This window comes from Emys orbicularis, chromosome 18 (assembly GCF_028017835.1).
Source record: "Emys orbicularis isolate rEmyOrb1 chromosome 18, rEmyOrb1.hap1, whole genome shotgun sequence".
Lineage (NCBI taxonomy): Eukaryota > Metazoa > Chordata > Testudines > Emydidae > Emys > Emys orbicularis.
The window spans coordinates 4,370,559-4,394,213 of NC_088700.1; the positions used below are offsets into that span (position 1 = coordinate 4,370,559).

General features: G+C 40.5%; 2 protein-coding genes across 3 annotated transcripts in view; both read right to left on the minus strand.

Moving 5' to 3' along the window:
* RABGAP1 (RAB GTPase activating protein 1) overlaps window positions 1-23,655 on the minus strand; it is a 108,056-nt gene that overhangs the window by 32,397 nt on the left and 52,004 nt on the right. The gene's annotated exons all lie outside the window — the stretch shown is intronic.
* On the minus strand, window positions 17,508-18,557 carry GPR21 (G protein-coupled receptor 21). The gene has a single exon (XM_065418961.1). It carries the CDS (start codon window positions 18,555-18,557, stop codon window positions 17,508-17,510), a length of 1,050 nt encoding a protein of 349 aa, XP_065275033.1.

A 23,655-nucleotide genomic window follows, 5' to 3' on the forward strand; every position in this document is an offset into this window, starting at 1 on the left:
TCCAGGAGAGGAAAAGCTGCTTCTGTAATGAGCCAGCCACTCCCAGTCCCTATTCAAGCCCAGATTAATGGTGTTAAATTTGCAAATGAATTTTAGTTCTGCTGTTTCTCTTTGAAGTCTGTTTCTGAAGTTTTTTTGTTCAATGATAGTGACTTTTAAATCTGTAATAGAATGACCAGGGAGATTGAAGTGTTCACTTACTGGCTTATGTATGTTACCATTCCTGATGTCCGATTTGTGTCCATTTATTCTTTTGTGGAGGGACTGTCCGGTTTGGACCATGTACATGGCAGAGGGGCATTGCTGGCACATGATGGCATATATAACATTAGTGGATGTGCAGGTGAATGAGCCCTTGATGGTGTGGCTGATGTGGTTGGGTCCTCTGATGGTGTCGCCAGAGTAGATATGGGGACAGAGTAGGCAACGAGGTTTGCTACAGGGATTGGTTCCTGGGTTGGTGTTTCTGTGGTGTGGTGTGTAGTTGCTGGTGAGTATTTGCTTCAGGTTGGGGGGTTGTCTGTAAGCGAGGACTGGCCTGCCTCCCAAGGTCTGAGAGAGTGAGGGATCATTTTCCAGGATAGGTTGTAGATCATGGATAATGCGCTGGAGAGGTTTTAGCTGGGGGCTGTATGTGATGGCCAGTGGTGTTCTGTTATTGTCCTTGTTGGGCCTGTCTTGTAGTAGGTGATTTCTGGGTACCCGTCTTGCTCTGTCAATCTGTTTCCTCACTTCCCCAGGTGGGTATTGTAGTTTTATGAATGCTTGATAAAGATCTTGTAGGTGTTTGTCTCTGTCTGAGGGGTTGGAGCAAATTTGGTTGTATATCTTAGGGCTTGGCTGTAGACAATGGATCGTGTGATGTGTCTTGGATGGAAGCTGGAGGCATGTAGGTACGTATAGCGGTCAGTAGGTTTCCGGTATAGGGTGGTGTTTATGTGACCATCACTTATTTGCACTGTAGTGTCCAGGAAGTGGATCTCTTGTGTGGACTGGTCCAGGCTGAGGTTGATGGTGGGGTGGAAATTGTTGAAGTCCAGGTGGAATTCTTCAAGGGCCTCCTTTCCGTGGGTCCATATGATGAAGATGTCATCAATGTAGCGCAAGTAGAGGAGGGGCACTAGGGGACGAGAGCTGAGGAAGCGTTGTTCTAAGTCAGCCATAAAAATGTTGGCATACTGTGGGGCCATGCGGGTACCCATAGCAGTGCCACTGACTTGAAGGTATAAGTTGTCCCCAAATCTGAAGCGGGTGTGGGTCTTACACTCTTGTGCCACGTTTCCCCCCAAATATAGCATATCTGCCAAAAATGTTCATCGGGTTGGGCATGTCCTGCATTTGCACAGCCACAGTCCTGACCAGCGTTCCAGAGATTGAGGAAGGTGCAACCTGAAACACTTTTGCTACAATGCAGGACTTCGGGCTGCCACGCAGAGAACACAGGACACTGACAAGTGGTCTCTCTCCCCATGTTTCTGATCTTCTTGCAGAGCTCAGTAGGCCCAATTTATTCCTCCCAACCTTGACACAGGACTTAAGGAACATAAAAGGAGAGAGGCAGAGAATTAATGCAAGGAGAAGGAAGGTGATGCCAAAGGATGAAATGGGCACCCCTCACAAGGGTAGAGAAAGTCAGGGAGAAGGTGGCCAGTATGACTTGAAAGAAGCCTGCAGCCAAGCCCTGAACCCAGGGAGCCACTGCGCACCACTCCAAGAAGGCAATTACAGGTACAAAGGTGGGAGGGAAAGCTGGAAAAGGCCCTTTAAGAGAAAAGGGGATCTTTGGGTGTCATGGAAGTGCTATGTCCAGACAACCACCAAAATTCTGGAGACTTCTCTGAACTCTAAACATTTTGAGGTTCTCTCAGGACTGCTCCAAAGCCATTTGAAAGACATGACAAATTTAATGTTTTTTTTTTTTTTTTTTTTTTTGGAGGCAGGGCAGTCATTAAGAGTCACATTAAAAATAACAAACTTCATCAGAATGTGCACACAGCCTTCTGGTGGCCCCCTAGGCCTCCAACTTATTTGGAAAAATATCCATCCCTGGATAACTTTATGAGGCAGATTTGGAGAAAGAAAAAAAAAAAAAAAACAAAAAAACCCCAAGAACAACTTTTGAAATCACAAGACGGTTGAAGGAGAAACAAAGGTAGGTACAAAATAAACAATAAATAGCATCCAGAAGCATATGGGCTTTAAAAATGACAATGCATTCCTTTTAACAGACTGGTGAGACCCAAACAAACAGTCAACACACAAACAGTACAGGTGGGTCAGAGCTTAGGTAAAAGGGTGCAAGAGGTGTCAGCAGCGCACAGAACTGTTTTATTAGCACAGAAGTATCAGAGGTATCAGCAAGTGAGCAACTTGACAGCGCATAGATCCCTGCTCAAATAAATGTGGCAACAAATATACTGAATACTGCCACGATCTACAATACTACCCCCTGAAAGGCATGACGAGCAAAGTGAACAAACAGGATAAACTGGAAGTGTCAGGAGGAAGCGCCTCTCATATTGTAACCATTTAAAAAGGTTAGATATTTTTGTTTAAATCAGGCAAAACATGAAGTTCTTATATGCCTGCCCAGAACAGTACACTTATTCCTATCAAGAGACTCCTACATCAGCTCTGTGAGAACTTCATATACCTTAAGGACCAACAAGCACCTCTTCTCTCAAATTTGTAACGCTTTGGTCCAAAGATTGTGAACAACAGCTGTCCCATCATTTCATGATGTCTTGGAATACTTCAGGTTTAATTTATAAAGTGATAAAGGGAAGGACCTCGAATGATTTTCAATATAATAAAGCTCAGACAACTTTCTGGTTTTGTAAAATCTGGAAATTTCTGGTAATATAGATCTCCATATATCCAACTTTGCACCTCATGGAAAGTTTTCATAGCCTGTTTTTCTTGAGAAAAACATTTAAACTAAAGGTAAAATAAAATTGTTTCAAAGCAGTAAGTGTAACAATTCAATATATGGCACATATCCAAAATAATTTACTTAAACTTAGAGTGAATATTAAAAAAATAATTGTAGTATATTGTTGAATATTTTGTATGTTACACATTCTGGGTATCCCATCTTCTGTTCACCTCGTTTGTATTTTACATTTAATTAAACACAATCACTCAGTGGAAAAGGATGCAGCATTAGAAATAGTGTCATTTCACATATGAGATTTGTCCCAAAAAAGTGTTGGGGAGGGAGAGAATATTGAGAATATTTTCGAATTACATTTTTATATTGTGCAAACAGTTTATCAAAACATCTTTAATAGAAAAAGGTGACCTACAATATTAACCTCAGCTATAATTTAAATGCAGCGGGCAAGTGCAAAAACATCACAGAATTTTGTGGTAACCTAATGTTCGTGATAGGTTATCTTGTTTTTCATTCATTCTCTTAAGTTCCATTCATATTTGCATATAAAAAAAGGTTAGGTGCTATTTACAATAGAAATTCCTGTTTATTTCTGTGTCAAAACTATTAAGTCCATCAGAGCCTGAGTTTACCTCTGGAAGTGATTGTCCAAAGTCAGGCTAAGAACTTCTGGCTACTTACCAGTTGCTACGAATTACAAGAAGTTATTTTTCTTAAACAAGAATTCTATATGACCATATATATGGATTCCCTTGGTTCTCATTGCCATCATAACAAATCCATATCTTACACTATTACTTCCCACAGAGGTGCAACTGCTTTTACAAAGATTTTGTAACACAATTCATGAAAAAGATTACTATGGAAGTATGAGGGAGTAAAGCAAAGATCCAAAGCAATCAATGGGATTTTTATATGCTATTCAGACTCTGCACTGAACATGTGGCATGTAGTTAGAATGCACATGTAACATGTAAGGAAGAAGCCACTTTCATGCCAAGTTTCAACCTTTTAAAATGAGTGAAATAGGGTTACTAGCAGAAACACTGGCAGACTAGTGACTTCAATACTACTGTATTATGTGCCACTGGTAAGGCAAGTTATTTTGGACAGACCTACACATTTTAAACACATGCCAGCATACTAAACAATTCTGTGCGAATATAAAATAGTTATTCATTGTTAGCAGGATGCCCTGTTAAACTACTGCCAGATTTATCCTGTAGCGTCCAAATTCAGTGACGCTCCCAAGATTCTTTTCTATACGTTAAATTCTAACTTTTCATTGTCTTTGATGGTAAGCATATTTCCTAGATTTGTCTTGGACTAAACCCTACATTTTTTGTAAGAAAAGTTACACCTGTTGCTGAGATCTTAGTGACTAGTATAAATCTCAGCTTTTACAGTTAATATTTGCTAATGAGAAATATTATGTTCAGACACAGCATACAAGGGTTATTTGGTACTAGCATTTGCTAAACACATTTGCAGAACAAATTTTTTCACACATTTCACTGACTACTTACTGTAAATTGATTGAGACTAAGAATGGGTGGACAGCTGCAATTTGATACAATAATTCAGTGATATTGCATATTTTCCACCCAAATATGGCAATATAGTAGTACAATTCTAAAAATAAAAGTGAATCCCTTGTGGTAGCCAGCCCTTTTGCAGTGTTCATTTCCTTTTAGGGCTCAAGTTTCCCACAGGAAAATTGTAAAGAGGAGTTTGGCAAAAATGTCATACATCACGAGTGGATAAAGTATAAACACAAATTGCTTGGTCAAGGTTTTCTTGCCTTGGTCAAGTACACACAAACTAGTCTCTCTGTAAGGCATTAAAGATAGGAGGAAAAATTCTCACCAGGCAAGAGAAGAGAAACACACATACCAGCACAGAGTCACATACAAAGTCACCGAGACAAAAGTGAAACCATGTGAAGTACAATTTATTTTTTTAATTTATTTTATGAGCTATTCAGACCTTTGAAATAAAGTGTGCAAGTGCATTTAAGAATAAAAACTACACTCTTAACAAGGCTCTGTTAAAGGGATCAAGAAATTCTGAAGCAAAAAACCTTCCTGTAAAACCATCCCATGCAACTTCTGGCTAAAACATCTCTGATTGACAAACAGGCTATTGAGTTCTGAATGTCCTTTTGGAAGAGAAGGAATACCTTGTCACGATACCGCCTTTAAAACTACCTTGTACATGTGATTATATTTTGCACCAAACCTAGCATCTCTTCAAAGAACAGTATTATACAAGTTAGGTTTCAGGCAAACAGTAAGGTTATTTCATATTGTTAATACATGATCTGTATATTTAGAGAACAGACAATCCTAGGTTGCCATGTCAGTAGTTCGAAATGCTTCAATAGCCCTTTAAATTGTAATATGTATCAAGATTACATTAATCCAAAGTAAACAGCAAACAAAAATGTAATCCAGTGGAACAATAATTGAAATTTCTGCAGTTTTCTCAGGAAGGAAAATGTTGGTAATGGATTCTCCAAGTGTTCTGAGAATTTTCTAAGAACCTTATCAACATACTTAAAATTACATGTCCTACTACAGCTCCACACTTTATATTGGTGCTTTGGTTTCCTTTTGTGTTCTGTTTCTTTCCTAAAAAAACAAAAAACCACAGCATACATGCACTGATAAGAAAAGTTAACAGGTTAAGACAGTGATTCTCAAACTTTTGTACTGGTGACCCCTTTCACAAAGCAAGCCTCTGAGTGCGACCCCCCCTTAAATATATTTAAAAGTGTTTTTAATTAATAACACCATTATAAATGCTGGAGGCAAAGCGGGGTTTGGGGTGGAGGCTGACAGCTCACAACCCCCCATGTAATAACTTCGCGACCCCCTGAGGGGTCCTGACCCGCAGTTTGAGAACCCCTGGGCTAAGAGATGCTTTACATTGCTGCAGCACAGAGCATCTCAAAGTGAAGGATACATTTGTTTCTGAGTAGCAGATAACAAAATTCACTTTTGGAAATACATAAGGAATTAGGATCAAGTATTTTACATGCTTCAGTTTATTCTATTCCCATTTAATATTTGAAAATATTTGTACTATTTTAAAACCAGTAATATTTGTAGCTTTGCCTAAAACGTTAAGATTTCCAATTATTAGCCTTAGTTGAAAAGTCAGCTACAGAAATCCTGACTGAAATAATAGGTCAGGGGTCGGCAACGTTCGGCACGCGGCTCGTCAGGGTAAGCACCCTGGCGGGCCGGGCCAGTTTTATTTACCTGCTGACACGGCAGGTTCGGCCGATCGCGGCCCCCACTGGCCGCGGTTCGCCGTCCCGGGCCAATGGGGGCGGCGAGAAGCCGCGGCCAGCACATCGCTCACCCGTGCCGCTTCTCGCCGCCCCCATTGGCCCGGGACGGCGAACCGCGGCCAGTGGGGGCCGCGATCGGCCTAACCTGCCATGTCAGCAGGTAAATAAAACTGGCCCGGCCCGCCAGGGTGCTTACCCTGACGAGCCGCGTGCCGAACGTTGCCGACCCCTGTAATAGGTTAAAGTACTCTTAGTATTTTTTTTTTTTGAAGTAGTTTCAACTTGGCCCAAAAATATATATCTGTATTTTTAGAATCACGACAACAGATCTTCAGCTGTCTCCTTAGAGACCGTTTCGGCACACAAAATGGGACAAATCCAGGGACAGATTAAGAATGAAAGAGCCAGGGTTGAAACTAAGGCTATGTCTACACTAACGAGCTTGCAGGTGCGCCGCTGTAAGATCGCTCATGTAGGCGCTCTATGCCGATGGGCGAGAGCTCTCCCATCAACATCATAAAACCACCTTAACGAGCGGTGGCAGCTCTCCCGCCGACATAGCGCTGTGCACACCACCACTTATGCTGACGAAACTTGTGTCGCTCAGGATGGTGGTTTTTTTCACACCCCTCAGTGGAATAAGTTTTACCCACATTAAGTGGTAGTGTAGACACGGCCTAATACCTTTACACTGCATCACAATCAAAACACTGCACCTTAGAAAAGTCTCAAACACAGGGATTGGACTGATCCCAAAATCCACCTTTGTGTTTTTCCCCTCAATGTCTAAACTGCATGGGGTTTTGGTTTTTTTCACGTCAGGGCTCTCTTTTTCTCCCTCCCTTGTATGTTAAATATTTTCCAGCACCTAAAAAAGGTATGCAAAATGCTTTACAAACACATTTAATCTATTTTTGGCTTTGCTCTTGACACTTCAAAAAAAAGAGTGACAATTGTGACAGCTTTTGTGAGGTGAACACCCATCCACTGGGAACCGGACTCGGACCCAAATGAAATTCCACATGAAGCAGATACCCGATGGCAATCCTCCACAGAATATATTAAAGTTTGCCTTGCCCACTACTATCCTGAAGGAAGGAGATAGGTAAACCAAGAGGCCTTTAAAATAATGCTTTATCTACTGTATTTTGCTCAGCAAAGCAACCTGAATGGGCATACATGAGAAGTCATTCATGCTTGTGGTTTAACAGTTTTAAGTTACTTTTAAAATTTCTGAACCCATGCAGAAAGAAAACATCACCGATATTAAGACCTGGAGGGAAGCCCAAGATCAGAAACTGCAAATTATTTTCCATCCTGCTGCATTCACCAAGAATAAGAAGGATGAATACTCGATGTTTACCCATAGAGTTAAGATGGAAGCTGAATTTCAAATGTAATACATGAAGAGCAACTTATCAGCCCAGCAACTTGCAGAATGCAATATGGAATTCTGGAATGACAATATACATATATTTTGCAAATCCTTCCAGGTAGACCAAAATTGAGGCTGAAGACAACACTGCTTCCTGTTATCTGAAAGGATCAACTGTGCCATTACTTTCAGTGAGCCTGCCTAAGATTCTTAAGTGGTGCAGCATTTTATATTCAAGAAATAACATATCCCAGCAAATGGGCAAGATCAGGAAAATAAATGTTTCTTAGATGCCTCGCCTGCTCAGAACATGAATCTATGTATTTTTTCTTTCCCTGTGCATTAGACAATTTTTTTCTTGACAATTGCTATGGAAAACATTGTAACAGGTGTTTTAACAAAATACTTTTAATAGTGTGCAATGAAAATATCTATTAATTTTTCACATTGTAGTACTTTCACAACCTTATGAAATTAGCAATTTTAAAGTCAGCTAAAGATCAAAGACTTAAATCTTTTGTTTGAATATAATGTCACAAAGAAAAATCACTAGCACTATATACTAAAGCCACTCTAGCAGAATGTTTATTTATACTTCCACTGATGAATCTCTTTATATTCTTGCCAACATACTAAAGATTTGGTCTTCCATTAATCTAATGACTTATTTTCATGGATCCATTAAAAAGCTGAAAACCCCAAAGAAAAATTTTGTTTTCCATTTTGGTAAAAGTAGTGACTTATTTTGATTAAGCATATGTTTTCTCTTTGTATCGTGTGAAACTTGCAATATTTAAGAACAACTAGTATGTGTATGGATATATCTGTACATATTCATCTCATCTTTACATGGGCTTTACATTATATGCACTTATCTAGCCCATTCCATCCAAGTATATCAAATATTCATTTAATTGCCTCCATTTTCTTCTGAATTGGAACTATTATCCTCATCTCACAAAAAAAACCCCACAAATCAGAAGTGAAAGAACCCAGGAGTTCATATTCCCTTCCCCAACTTTAACTACTGAACCACACTGCCACATCATACCAAATAGGCACCTTAATGAAAATGAAAGAATGAGATGCAGTACAATACGTAAACACAGTTAATGATCAGTATATTCAAATACTTTGTTGAATCAAAATCTAGGATTTTAAGTTTAATATGACAACAAGATGCATCTCTCTTTGGAATTTCAAAAAAGTTATTTAAAAGACCAAAAACTATCAGACTTTTTTTTTTTTTTTTTAAATGTTGACCAGCATGAATACTAGAAATTGAAAATTGAATAAAGCTAATAGGTCAGATCAGTGCAAGACAGTTTCCTATCAATGTCCCTTTGCAAGTCACAGATCCCTGTTGCAGCTTCCTAGCCCTGCTCTGAGTTTGTCACCTGTTTAGTATTCCTGACATTGCTCTTCAAATTCTCAGACCAAGACAGTGAAAACTTTAACAAAGCATCTGGTCTAAATTGATTCTCTAGATATTTAGTCACTTAAATTAGCAAACAGATTAATAAAGTGCCCCAGGCTGAGGCACCAAGTTAGATCTGGTTGCAAGTACACAACTGATTATAATTTTAATGTTTTCATTCAATTTTAAAGCTCAAGAGGTTTAATATTTGATTAAATATTGAGTATATGGATAAATTAACAGACACCTTGAATACGCATCTGAGAAATGTTTCTATTTGCCACTATCATTAAACAAACAATGCAGATGTGGACCACAACTTAATTTACATTTAAGTAATACTTCACCCTCAACAAATACAGACTCTAAGGCTAGGTCTACACTACGGGGGGGAGGGGAGGGGTCGACCTAAGATACGCAACTTCAGCTACGTGAATAGCGTAGCTGAAGTTGCGTATTTTAGGTCGACTTATCTGGCTGCAAGGATGGCGGCGCGTCGACTGCTGACGCGCCGCCGTCAACTCTGCTTCCACCTCTTGCCGCGGTGGATTTCCGGAGTCGACGGCAGAGCCATCGGGGATCGATTTTATCGCGTCTTCACTAGACGCGATAAGTCGATCCCCAATAGATCGATTGCTACCCGCCGATCCGGCAGGTAGTGAAGACGTGCCCTTAGTCCCCTAGGGGTTGGGGGAGGGGGGGCGGAGCATGTATTTCCTTATAGCAAAAGAATTCAAAACTGAACTGGGAATTTGTCAAGTCAAAAGGAACAAGCTACGTTCTATAAGAGAGGTGGCTTCAAATCATATAGATGAGGAAATAAGAGTAGAGGTGAAAAAAAAAATCACCCGTATGAGTCAAGTACTGGTATAAGCTACCTCCCATGCAGTTAGCTGACAAAGGTTTGCTCATCACAGAAAACATAACAGATTAGCTGAGAACAGAAGTGCTAGATCTATCTAGGGTCTTATATAACCCCCTCTTTACCCCAATGATCATAGTAACTGAACACTTCACAATCATTAATTAATTACCCCCCTTTTATTGGGGCACAGACAGGTCACACGGTGCCAGGAAATTAACATAGATCTCCTGAGCCCCTTTCCAGTGTCTTAACTACAAATCCATCTTTCCAAGTCACACAAACGCTGCCACCAGAGGGGTTTCACAGTTCAGAATTTTACAGAGGAAGTGTGTAGACACTAAAACACACATATAGGCAAAGCGCAAACTAACAGAGGAGAAGGATGTTCAAAACTGCATGGGAAGGGATGGCATTTAGGGAGTGGAGTACAGATGGGTGGAATAGGAACTGGCTTGCTATTTAGGATTTGACTGTGGCTGGATTTTGTTCAGAAGTGAGCTGACTGGGGTCTGCAAACTGCATGCGTGCAGGACACCCACAGCTTCTGGATGGGCATCTTTGTAATGTCATAAATCCAAAATGAAAAGGGTAGATCCAAGCTTACAAGAATAACCGTATGGTATACAAGACAAATTCTACAGTGGAAAGAACTGCCCTGTTATTCTTCCAACTCCAAATGAACTATTTCGTGGCACTGATGTAACTGCATATTTTATATCCATTCTGGCACAATATACCTTTCCAGTAATTACATCATTGTAACACATTTATTTTGATAGCTGGTCATGTCTTTTAGTTTCTTTCTTTAAATCTTTCTGCATACATGTGTATATACACAATACGTTTTAAATTCAGACAGCTTTCATCTCACAAAAATATGCAGACATAATTTCAGCACCATCATGCATTTGCCCATCTACTGACACGGAGGTCTCTCTAAAATGGTCACTGTGAAGTGCTAGCACAGACCAAGTACACAGAGCACAAACACGGGGGAACCATAATTTATGCATCTGTGGTGTTATTGAAGCTCATGCTTAAAAAGGGGATTATGTGAGCATTAATATTTGTAGCTATGCAGGCTAAGCTAAGGGAAACTGGATCTCATGCAATAGGAGGATAGTATATAAGAGTCAGGAAACACTCCCTCTCTACACTTAAAGTTTGCAGACGATATCAAGCTGGGAAGGGTTGCAAGTGCTTTGGAAGACAGGATTAAAATTCAAAATGATCTGGGAAAACTGGAGAAATGGTCAGAAGAAATTCAATAAAGACAAATGCAAAGTACTGCACTTGGGAAGGGACAATCAGTAGCACACATACAAAATGGGAAATGACTGCCTAGGAAGGAGTACTGTGGAAAGGGATCTGGAGGTCATAGTGGATCACAAGCTAAATATGAGTCAACAGTGTAACACTGTTACAAAAAAAACAAACATCATTCTGGGATGTATTAGCAGGAGTGTTGTAAGCAGGACACAAGAATTCTTCCGCTCTACTCTGCGCTGATTAGGCCTCAACTGCAGTAGTGTGTCCAGTTCTGGGTGCCACATTTCAGGAAAGATGTGGACAACTTGGAGAAAGTCCAGAGAAGAGCAACAAAAACTATTAAAGGTCTAGAAAAACATGAGGGAAGATTGAAAAAAATTGGGTTTGTTTAGTCTGGAGAAGAGACGGCAGAGGGGACATGGTAACAGTTTTCAAGTACATAAAAAGTTGTTACAAGAAGGAGGGAGAAAAGTTATTCTCCTTAACCTCTGAGGATAGGACAAGAAGCAATGGGCTTAAATTGCAGCAACAGCGGTTTAGGTTGGACATTAGGAAAAACTTCCTAATTATCAGGATGGTTAAGCACTGGAATAAATTGCTCAGAGAGGCTGTGGAATCTCCATCAACGGAGATTTTTAAGAGCAGGTTAGACAAACACCTGTCAGGGATGGTCTAGATAATACTTAGTCCTGCCATGAGTGCAGGGGACTGGACTAGATGATCTCTCAAGATCCCTTCCAGTCGCATGATTCTATGTAGAGCACTGCACAACTGGTTGGGCGCACGATGGGGGATTTTCACTTTCCTCTAAAGGACGAAGTATTGTTCTTATTGGAGGTAGCCTATGAAACTTGATGATACAGTGATCTGATCAGTTATAACCTGTGCTCAGTCAAACCTAATTTAAATCACTTAACATTGATACAAAGAACTGGAGAATCTCTGAAGTGAATACCAGACTGTAGCACACATGATTGGCTTGTCTGAGGTCATTTATGAGCAACAGTAGATCCTGGAACCTAAATCCAACCATGTGAAGATTGTTCCCTAGAGACCTGCTGGATTTCTGGAGACACACTGTTCATTGATGTGTATGGAAAAGTAGTGCAGTGTACAGGTTGGGAGCCACAGGCATACCGAGCGAGTGGGAGCAGGCATTAATTCTATACTGAAAACACAAAGGTAGAGTTTCTGCTCTTCTCTAGTATGCACATTGCTCTGCCTCTAAACTGTCGTTTACTGGGGAAAGGGTTTGCAGAAGATCTTAGTTTCACAAAGTTGCCTAAGAAGGGAAGATTCCTACTCATCCCCCAGTTTCTAATATTAGAAACAGTGATGGCCTTTACAATCTCTTGCACTTCAGCAGAAGTGGGTTCATAATTTTTCATATGGCACAGGGTTTAGCTATTTAAATCAAGCCAGTTTGATTTTTTTTAAATTTAAATCAGGTTGAGGTTTTGTAAAACTAATTTGAAAATGTGTTATTGCCATTTTAGATCAAAATTTATATTTAACTAAATTATAAGTGCTGTTTTTTATTTTAAAGGCCACTACTGTAGTGTAGTTTACTGAATTTTGCAAAACTGTTTAGTGTGAAAAACAAAATATTGAAAATTAAGCCCTGAACCTGCAAACACCTCACCTGATACGTAACTTTACTCACATAAACAGCCCCATGGATTTCAATGCATCTATGCACATGCATACATGTTTTCAGCATCAGGGTCTAAAAGTTTAATAAAAACTTCTTGGTGACAAAGTCTTTGTAATTCCAAAACAAAATGGCTTTGGGGTTAACAATAATTAATTCCGACTTTCAATACATTAAACAAAACTATTAACTTTTAGAGACACAGGCCAAAATTTTCAAAACTGAAAACTTAAAGCTAATCTCAAACCCAAACAGTTTCCTGAGGGCTGGATTCTCAAAAGCACTTTAGTAACTTTGGAGCACCAGTCCCACTGACTTCAAACTGTAAACTCTGATGGTGGAGTACTGCTTGGTTGAAGCACTTCAGCTTTTTTTGACTTGTGGAAGTTCAATGTATAGGATAGTGTGGCTGTCTGCAAATACAGCAAGGGATATTTGCTTATCAATGTTGGGTATTGAGTTGGTGGTATTCTCAGAGGAAGGATGTTAGTCGGAGCCTTGTATTTGTCATTTTCTGAGTAGATGAGCATCTTACCTGTGAAACTCCTATTTAAAAAAAAGGGGGGGGGGTGGCAGGAGGGAGAAGAAAAAATGAGAATGCCATGGTTAGGGTCTGGGAGTTGGGAGACCCAGGTTCAATTCTTTGCTCCTCCAGTTTGACATTAGGTAGGTCATTTATTTTCTCTGGGTCTCAATTCTCCACCTGTAAAATGGATTATTTCCCTATCTCACAAAGGTGGTGTGAGTATATTAAAGATTGTGAGGTGCTCAGATACTACAGTAATGGAAGCCAAGTACCTAAGGAAGGTATAAGTCTGAAATTCTACTAACAATTAGGACCCTAAAGTACAAAACATGCACTGGTAAATTAAGATTATAAAACGGGGAGTGAAGAAATACCAACATGTAAATGCAGAATTTGATAGCACAAAGCTATCATTCTCTTTTTACCTCACCTAGAAAGGAACTCCATGTTAACAAAATTGTCACTGGATTTGAATTAGAAAATTAACAAATTGCACATTTTCTCCCTTCAAAACTATTTTAAAATAGCAATACACCACAACCGCAACCTCCAATCATTTTTAAGTCTTTTCTTTTTCAGTATGAGAATATTGGATGAGCTACATAAATTATGTCACTTTCTGAAAAGCTATGCATGTGAAAATCCTTCCCCCTGGGACTCAAAGATGCCAAGTGAGTTCCAACCAGTAATTAAGCAAGTTATAAACCCTCACCCAGCTGGATTTGAAAATGAGTTGGATAACCTAATAAAAAATAGAATTTATAGTCCCGGATACAAATTTGAAATTAAAGTCAATTCATTTAACCACTTAAGCTCATGGAAGTTTCATAGCAGACTTAGTATTTTCATAAAAATACAAATAATTTTTACATCTATGCTCCCTTCATCACAACATTTGTTCGTGCAATGATCCTAGTCAGTATTTACTATTTGTTAACGTATTATGGGAACTCAAACAAGTTTAGCCAAGCACAAGGACTAATTTTCAAATGTAGCTATGAAAAACGATCTGACTGTAAAGTCTGCTCTGTAACAGTTCATAGCATCAATAGTGCTGACAGTCCCTGAAAACAAGCACTGTGCTTCATGTCAACTACATACCAAATAAAGTTAAGTGAACTCCGGACAAAACAAGGTAATAGAGTGTAAAATTATTTCTCCCTCACTTGGTCCCAAGCACACTGGGACAGATTCAGCCCTGATGTAACTTCACTGAAGTCAATAGTTATGTGTGATATGAATCTGGTGCAGCAGCTTTTAAACTACATACATATCTACCACTGTGTCACATGAAAGGAGTATATGAAAGATATTTAAAAACAAAAAAATTTAAATACTAGATGTAATTGAGACAAGACCGGCTTAATGCTAACCGTACAGTAGGAGACGGCTTCACCTTTCAGAAGCATCTGTGAAAGATGTTGCATATGAAACTAGGATGCATCTACTATTTGTTCTGATTTTTAATTCCCTAGAAGCCCAGGTTTTGCTTCCTGTGTCTCATGAAAAGCAACTTAACTGATGAAGATTTTGAGATAAAAATGAAACTGACGGTGGATTTGAATATGGCAATTGTGAGAGAGCAAAAGCCTAGTTTTTAAATAAACACTTTGTAAGTGAATCTCACAGCTGTAAGTCACAGCTGCACTACCTTCCTTCTAACCATCAGAGTAATGCTGATTTGTTCAGCTGTTCCCAAGTTAAGTTTTAAAAATATCTGCAGCTGTAAACTGTTATATTTTGAATAGAGCTCTGGGCCAGTTGGGTAAAGCTGGTATCTGCTCCAGCACAAGTTAAATACTAATGTCAGGATTTAGGTTCCCCACTTTTGCTAAATTCACGTATTCCCAAATATACTGTACGCTAAGTAACATTCAACTGCTTCTTCCTGGTGCACAAACTGAAAGATTCAGCAATATTTGCCTTCAGACCTCCACTTACGCCTAAAACCTTACTGTGATGGATTTTAGTACCCAGTGGATAAATCTGACATAAATCATCTTGATGTTAAATGCTATTTTAATGCTTAGATTATAACTGCTCAAACACTTGAAACTTTAACTACAGCTTAGAACCATGGAAAAGCAGGGGTGTTTTGCATGAGGGGGTATTTCAATAATACTGAGCATAAATGCTAAATATTAGTGACTTAAAGCTTTAAATTTCTCCTTAACAACCACCTATGCTATAATACTTACAAAACACTTGAGAATGATTAGCCAGCTGGTGCAACCCTTGCTTACATCTTTCATAACTGTCTCACTGTTACCCTCAGCTCCCCACTGCTGTCAGTCATATCCACCTGTTGTCTTTAGCCTTAAATTTAGATAGCACGCTCTTTAGAGGTAGGGACAATCTCTTTGTTTTATATTTGCACAGTGCCAAGCAAAAGGGGCCCTGCTTTCTAGGTGCGCCACAACACAAATAATGATTAATAAAGTGGCCACGAAGGCATCAGGATTACCAACAGCCCTTGTTCATACATTTTGGAGGATCTACAGGAGGAAGTAATCTTTATAAGTGTTCATCATGGATGACATACTATGGTATATTTAAATCAGATCTTGATTTTCTATTTTGTAACACAAACTGTGATTTTTCCCTTGAGCTGGAGAGACTTCTCCAGGTCTTAGTGTTGTAACCCATTTCTCATAGGTTTCCTTCAGTCCCTCTGTGCACTGTGAGCACAAACTGACTGCAACGCCTACACACGTGGAGAGCTCAAAGAATTCCCCAGAACCCACTCCTATTGCACACAGAGATTGGATGCATGCTGAAAACAGTGAGCTGTAGATAGGTTGTGGTATGTATTATGTGAAGGGAGGGGAAAAAAACAACACATCCCTGTATTGAGGACACTGAGATGGAAAAATATAATCCATTACTGTTAAGAATTTATACTTTGCAGACACTTTAGCTACTAAAATAGCACTCCATGAATCAATAAAGAGTTAATGGCATTTTTAAAGAGAATGAATTTAGTTGAGGGCCACAGTACATTCCTGATGACATTACAGCACACAAAAATCCTCCATTCTAAACCATCCCTAAAAAGTTGTCACTGAAAACTTTGTTTCTCAGATAGTGTACTTTGTTTGACCAGTTTATGACAGATGCTTGCCAAAAGGAATTAGCTCCTGCTATATTCGAACCTTCTTTAGGCTTCCTGGGATTAAAGATAAATGCCTGATTTAGCTGTGTGTTCAGTTATCCATAACTCAAATGCTGTAGTTAAATTTATAACATAGCTCCCTTAGCTGGTTAGACAACAATTTTCTTTCCTTTTCCCCTTAAGTTCCAGTATGTAAAATATCAGAAGAATTTAGATATAAACATGTCAGATTTCTTTTTAGTTGTTCTTGAGTAATTTCCAAACAGAAGTAGCTTTTCTCCAGTGTTTTGAGAATAATTTTCACAACTAGGCATCATCCTCAAATCACTGCCACAATTCTGATGTCATAAAACAGCAACTATTTTTTCTTAGCTTATAAAAAAAGTTTTATTAAACTGCTAACTTTGGTCTGATCCAAGTTGTTCAAAAAGGAAAATGTAAATACTGTACTCCAATCACATACAAGAATTCTACTGGTAAAACAGGGCACAGAGACCAGATCAGTTTTCAAAAGTGTCTCACTGTTTTGAGCACATTGCTGCATTCATGGCTCATTACAAGTTTAAGTTAATGTTAAAGTGTTCACATTATTCACTATATTCTAAAGCTCCGTCTAGGTAGAGCTGAAAGACAAACCATTTGGCCCCTTATATTGCAGTGTAAGAACACACAGAGTCAATATGCTTTGGCATACACAAAAAAAATCCCTGCAATACACCATTATACTATAACACTTCCACTTGAGAGAAATCATTTCTATGTGACGCATAAATCTTGAAACAGCCTCGTAAAGCTGTAAAAACAAAAAAACAAAAAAAACCACACCATTTTTGCTGAAGCTCACACACACCCACTACATTCAGTCATGCCAGAAAAAGTGTCAGGATACAGCTTTATTCTTAAAATGAATATGGAGGTCACACACCACATACCCTAACACCACGATGAAATTTTAAAGTGAAAACAATAATACACGCTCCTGATTTTTGTGTCAGCAGCATTTCTCAGAAACCTTTTTGCTAACCTGGACATCTTAAAACTGTTTTTAACTTATTTTGCAATTTACATGACTGCCTGCATTTCCCAGTCACAGCGATCTGCTCCTTAAACATGGCATCCATTGGAAGGTCTTTTGCTCCTAGAGGTTGAGGAGTCCTTAACTACCCTCTGTCTTGCGCAAGAGGCGCAAACAACTCCCGAGAGGCGCTTGAGCCCCTTCTGAAAAACACTGTTGGAGAGACTGTAAATGACACAGTTGCAGAAACTGTTGCTAATGGCAAGCCAAGTGGTCAAAAAGGATGCAGTGTGGTTTCTATAGACAGCATAGCTCTCCAGCAAAAAATAGATGATGTAGGGCAACCAGAGGATATAGAAGACACTGGTGATGCGGAAGAGAACCATGGCATAGCGCTTATCGGGGCAGTGCTGTGCCTCCCCAGCCTCCCCATCCTGGGAGCTGAAGCGCACTCGCCTTTCATTGATTTCCTTGGTGTGCTGCTGGCAGATGCGGAAGATATTGAAGTATGTGAAGCAGACGATGAAAGCAGCAGGGGCATAGAGCATCATGACGATGAAGAGAGTGAAATAGCGATCAGTGTACCAGGAGTCGGCGCACCACTGAAACACATCCCCATGATATCCAGGCTTTCCCCAGTGAAAGAAGGCAGGTAAGAAGACTACACAGGAGTACAGCCAAATGATCAGGATGCAGACGCGGAGTCTCCACGGGGTGACCAGAGTATTGTAGGTCAGTGGTTTGGTGATGGCAATGTATCTATCAATGCTAATGCAAGCCAGAGAGGCCATGGAGACGCTTTTGAGCACTGATACCACATAACCAAAGACCTGGCAGACCAAGGACTCTCTCAAAACAATGGGATAGTGGAGTAAGGACAAAGAAGGCACCAGACAGCTCACACCCACCAGGAGGTCAGCATATGCCATCGTCTGGATGAAGTAGCTGGTGGTGTGATGGTTCAGTAAAGGTGCACAGTGAAAGACAAATATCACTATAATATTGCCTGAAATGATCAGCACGGTGAGAAACACTATTATAATCACTTCCAGGAGGCAAAAATTGACAGTCTCCAAGTAGCTAATGGCCAGGAGGCAGAATGGCCGCCCACTCTGGTTACCAACCAAGGTGGAGTTCATCTTGAGCACTGCAGTGATCCCTTCACTTCATGCTCCCGCCTGCTGCCTGCAGCCACTCCAGGCAGCTGCTGTCATTGTGCCTGGCTGTGTGTGTAGCAATGTGTAGCTGGGTCCCCAGGGCTGCTCCAGATGCTGCTGCTGAGCATTGTCTGCAGCACAATTCCCCTTTAAATCCGGCTCAGTCGACAGCCTCCTCCCTGCTGCTGCTGCCTTGGGTCCCAGCAGCAGCCTTGCCAGCAAGTTCACACACAGGCACCAGAGACGGCTGACACTAACACCCCGGCTGGCTGAACATCTGGGTAGAGGATGCGGCGCGGGGGAAGAGGGAGAAGCTTCGGCAGGAGTCTGAACTCGAGCTGACAGAAGAAAAGGGGAAAGTGTTTTGCAGCATCTCTCCGGCCACTGTGCTCCCTGCCAGGCACCCCATGCCACCAACTCCATCACTCCTTCATTCCCCACCCCTGAGTGCAGCCTGCCTCTCTCATAGCACAGCCTCCCCCCTCCCCCAATACCTTATTCCCCCTTCCACACCCCACCATCCGCGGTCTCTGGACATCCCTTCTCGCAGAGCTGGGCTCTCAGCAGCAGGAGGGGAGATTTAGATGCATTACATGGGCTTCCCAAGCAATTCCGCCCGCAGGTCCCTGGGGGCAGCGGATATTGGGGGGAGAAGGGGTGTTTCCAGCCCTTCCCCTGGCTCCATTTTGCAGGATGCTTTGTTCATTATTTCACTTTAACTGCACTGATCCAGCGGTCCAGGTGCTTGGCTCACCCCCAGCTCCCCTTACACAACAGGGGAGCGACTGACCCAGCCCCGGCTAAACCCCCCCCCCGCCCCCACTCACCTGCCCCTGTGCCTGGCGCAATGGGAACAAAAGCCCGAGTGCATCCTCAGCCCCGAGAGCCTGCAAAGCCGGCGTGTGCTTCAGCCCCGACTGCTGCAGAACTGCGAGGGGGAGGGGAAAGCAGGAGGGGAGGGAGAGGGAGATGGGGAGGGGAGGAAGGGGGGCGGAGAAGGCAAGGCAGAGCGCAGGGGCAGCTGCAGCACCACAGCCGGGGCTCCGGGGACTAGGTGGCCCCAGCTCTGAGCCTGCAATGGGGGCGCGCCCCCCTCCCTGCTAGCCTACTCCAATTCCAGCAGCCACCCGGAGGACCTGCCCTCTCCAGATGTTCAGTAGCAGCAGCACATTGTTTTGGGGGAGGGGCCCCCGAGTCAGACAACACTTGCACTAGCTGCAGGGAAACACGTGGCCAGCGGTCTGGCTGTGTGATGAACAGCTCTGAGCTCCCCCCAGCATCCCAGCCGCCTTCCCCTGGGGCAAAATGCAACAGGCGAGCTCCCAACAACCAGTAACCGAACCCTGCGAAGGAGAGGAATGTAAAGGGCAGCAGCACAACAGGTTCTGAGGAGGAGGATGGAAGTGCTTTGCCAGGTTCCTCACTTCCTCCCCTTGGGAGCCCTATTCTAACAAGCATCATGACTCCACATTACCACACACAGACCTGCTCAAAGCACGGTCATCTCTTCCAAAAAGGTTAGCCGATCAGTACAGAAATGAGAAATGTAAGAGGCTTCCCTACAGCTGAATGCTGGTGTGTACTTAGCTCAGTTTAGTTTAAAGATACAGTACAAAACACTTGGTTAGAGAGATTCCAGTATAAGGCCCTTCTGACAACTCAACTGGTATTAAAGTCAAATGGAGAGCAAATCAGGGTCTGAAAACACTAGACTCCCCCCCCATACTATTACAGTTTGTTTGCACATAAAACTTAATCAGGAATAATATAGGGTGCATATTTAAAACAGATTAACTATTCCTGATTAACTCCCTGTATTGATGCTCTTACACCGGAATAAAAGTGGCTTAATATGAATTAGTTCTCTATGTCCTTAGTGTGATAAACACTGCTTTTTAGCAACCCTACCCCCTGTAGCCTCAGAAATGCAGATTTGTATTAAAAACATTGATTTGAAACATATTTCACCGTTTCCACGTGACAAGAAGTGCTTCTCCTCATATGAACTCCCTGAACACCTTGTAAAACAGATTGGCTCCCTCAGACTGTTACACACAGCTTTCTGTCCATATCCAGTGTGTGATCTCACTGAGCAAGCATAACTACAAACACATTCACAGGCTAAAGGCTTGACTACATGGCGATGTTACAGCAGTATAAATTAGGGTGTGAATTTAAAGCGCTACAGTTATACTAGTATAACTGCCCATATTCTGGTACAAGAGAGAGCCTTTTTCCAGTTTAGCTTATGTGCCTTTGGAAGTAGTTTAAGCTAAACTGAAGAAAACCAAAAACATTCTTATCTGTGAATAAGAGTGTCCACATATGGGAGTTATACCAGTATAACTAGAGTGGTTTAATTATACTGGGACAGACGGAAATATCTCCCAAGTAGACAAGCCCTAAAATGTCATACCAGCACACCTCTGGGTACGGGATTTAGGAATGAAAACAAAGTGCTTTTCCCCTCTTTTCCTCACTCAGCCACACTGAATACCTACACATTCGAAATCCAACAGCCCATTTCATAACTCGAGGTATCAGGCTCCTGTTCCAAAACGACAACTTGTGACATGAGATTTGCCAGCTACCAAAGAACAGTCTCTAAATTGATATAGTTAAGCCAATGTAAAAGGCTTTTTGGCTATTTTTATTTGATATAAGAATGGCTTATTTCAATTTAGTTATACCTGCTCTTAACTGACTTAAGCTAACCCAAGATAAGGTATTCTTTACCAAAATAAGAGTGTCCAAACAGCCGTTTGAACTGATTTAACGATATGGATTTAAATTCACCCTTAAGTTAAATCAATGCAGCTTTCTTGGACAGAGAAGTCCTAAAACAACAGAAACTAAAATGTTATGCCAAACTCAGGTGTATTTAATGAAATATGAATCACAGCTGGAAAGCACACAGCCCAAAGCAGTCATAGTGCAATGCTTACAATGTATACTGACCTTGAAAAAAAGCTGTTTAACTTATTACATTTATATGGGTTGAATTTGGTTAAAATTCCAAGATGAATGTTTGCCATTATTTAAAATCTTCTGGCTCATGCTGACCTATAATCTTGAAAAACACAAACTTGATTTTTTTTCTACTTTCTTCTACGAAGATTGATTTAATATTATTATTGGTTTGTACAATAACTGATGGAATTTCTACTTGAGTAGAGAAGAATACTAAAACTGTAGCTAAGAAATGTTATAAACCTTCACATTAAAGTTAGGCACTTACACAAATGTATCACAAGTTACACAGAAAATAGGCTAATGTCAAATTACAATGGGGAACTGATCCCAGCAAATTGTTAAGTTCTTTTGATTGCTAAGGGAAAACAATGTTAGTGGTATCACAATAGCACCCGATTAATAAAATACATGATGCCTGACAATTGACAATATTAACAAATTTCAAAGATAAAGCCAATAAAATAAATACAAAAGCTTTCAAGGATATTTTCAGCTCAGTTCAACACTCCTTCCCTCACTGCTTATACATAATTGATGTATATACTTCCCAAGACCCAACTTTCAGAAACATTGCTACACAATGATCAGAGAAACACTTGTGTGGTTCACTCTTGTATGCCAGTGTTCACCTTGATTGAGAAAGGTACAATCATCAAAATATTTTCCTTTAAAAAACAAAAAAAACAAAAAAAAGTATAATGCTTTTCATTAATATGCATTTTAATTTACCATCAAACACCAATGCTCTTACTAAGTCAGTTTTAGTTAAAAAAACCCCAGCCTGAAATCATAAACGTTTTCAACCCTCTTCAAAAAAGTGTGAGCTGGGGTTTATTGTATAGCCAAACCACTCGGCTGAAAACAAGGCCTGTGGTAATGACACTCAAAGAACTTGCCAGGATTTTAGCAGACTGCCCATGGCCGCAGGCTGCCCACCACTACTTTACAGGGAAAAGAAAAAGTAACTAGAGAGAACCCTGCATTTAAAGATTTCTAGAAATAGTTGATACTGATATATTTGTTTAAATTGGGAGTTGCCTTAAAGAGTAATGAACATAGGATTACTCTTGTAGAACATACAAGGGGGCACCTGTGCAGCTACTGGATTTTTCTGATGTGCCCCCAAGATATCCCTGTTGTGCCAAATATATTTTTCCGATAATGCAATTATCTGGTACACACTAATGCTACAAGCCACCTCCCACACATAGTCCCGCATAAACCAACCTCTCCCCTTCCTAATCCTCTACTTTCCCTTCAACATTATAAATGCTTGATTCTTAATCTTTTGTTTTATGAACCACTAAAACACAAGCCACAGCCTGAGACCTACTGACTGGTGTTATATATTAGTCCTTTAGAAAATCTTGATTGGGAAGTGCCAATTGTGTGTTTTCAAGAAGTTTCATTAAAAACGATTCTTCCCCTTCACCGGCAAGGATGTTTGTATGTTATTTTTTAGAAGTATCTCAGCTAACAGAGTGCTACAGCAATAGAAATAAATGTATATAAAAATACAAAATTGTTCCACAGCCTAAGGTTAGCTGTGATCTCAGAAGGCTTCAAAAAGATGGGGGTCTGCATTAGGCAATTCTCAGCCATTAAAACAATGTAAAATCATCTCTCGTCTCGCTGAATGGGAAATGAGGTGGGGTCCCATACTGCATAGTTTTGCAGCACAAAAGCTGCACTGATCAGAGATATTCCTATTCCACAACACCAGTGTTCAGGAATATCGGAGAACCTATGATCATGCAAAATGCAACCTCATGGAGGTTCAACAAGAAACATATAACTCCCATTATGGCTTCATTAATCTAAAAACAGAAGCACTTTACCTGTAAGGTAGTGCAGCTCCCACTGAGTTCAATTGGAATTCTGGGTACTCAGCACCTCTGAAATTCACAGCTCTGTTAGAGGGGCATTTCTATGAAGTCTAAAAAAAAATTGGCTTTTTGAAAAGTGTTTTCACCTGTCCACTGAAAGCATGGATTATTTTTACCCCAAGAGAAAAAGCTAATCTTCTATTATCTTAAAACAAATCAATGTCTTGATTTAACTAGATCCTAAAGTCAGGATTAATTGTTTTCCAACTGTTCATTATTTA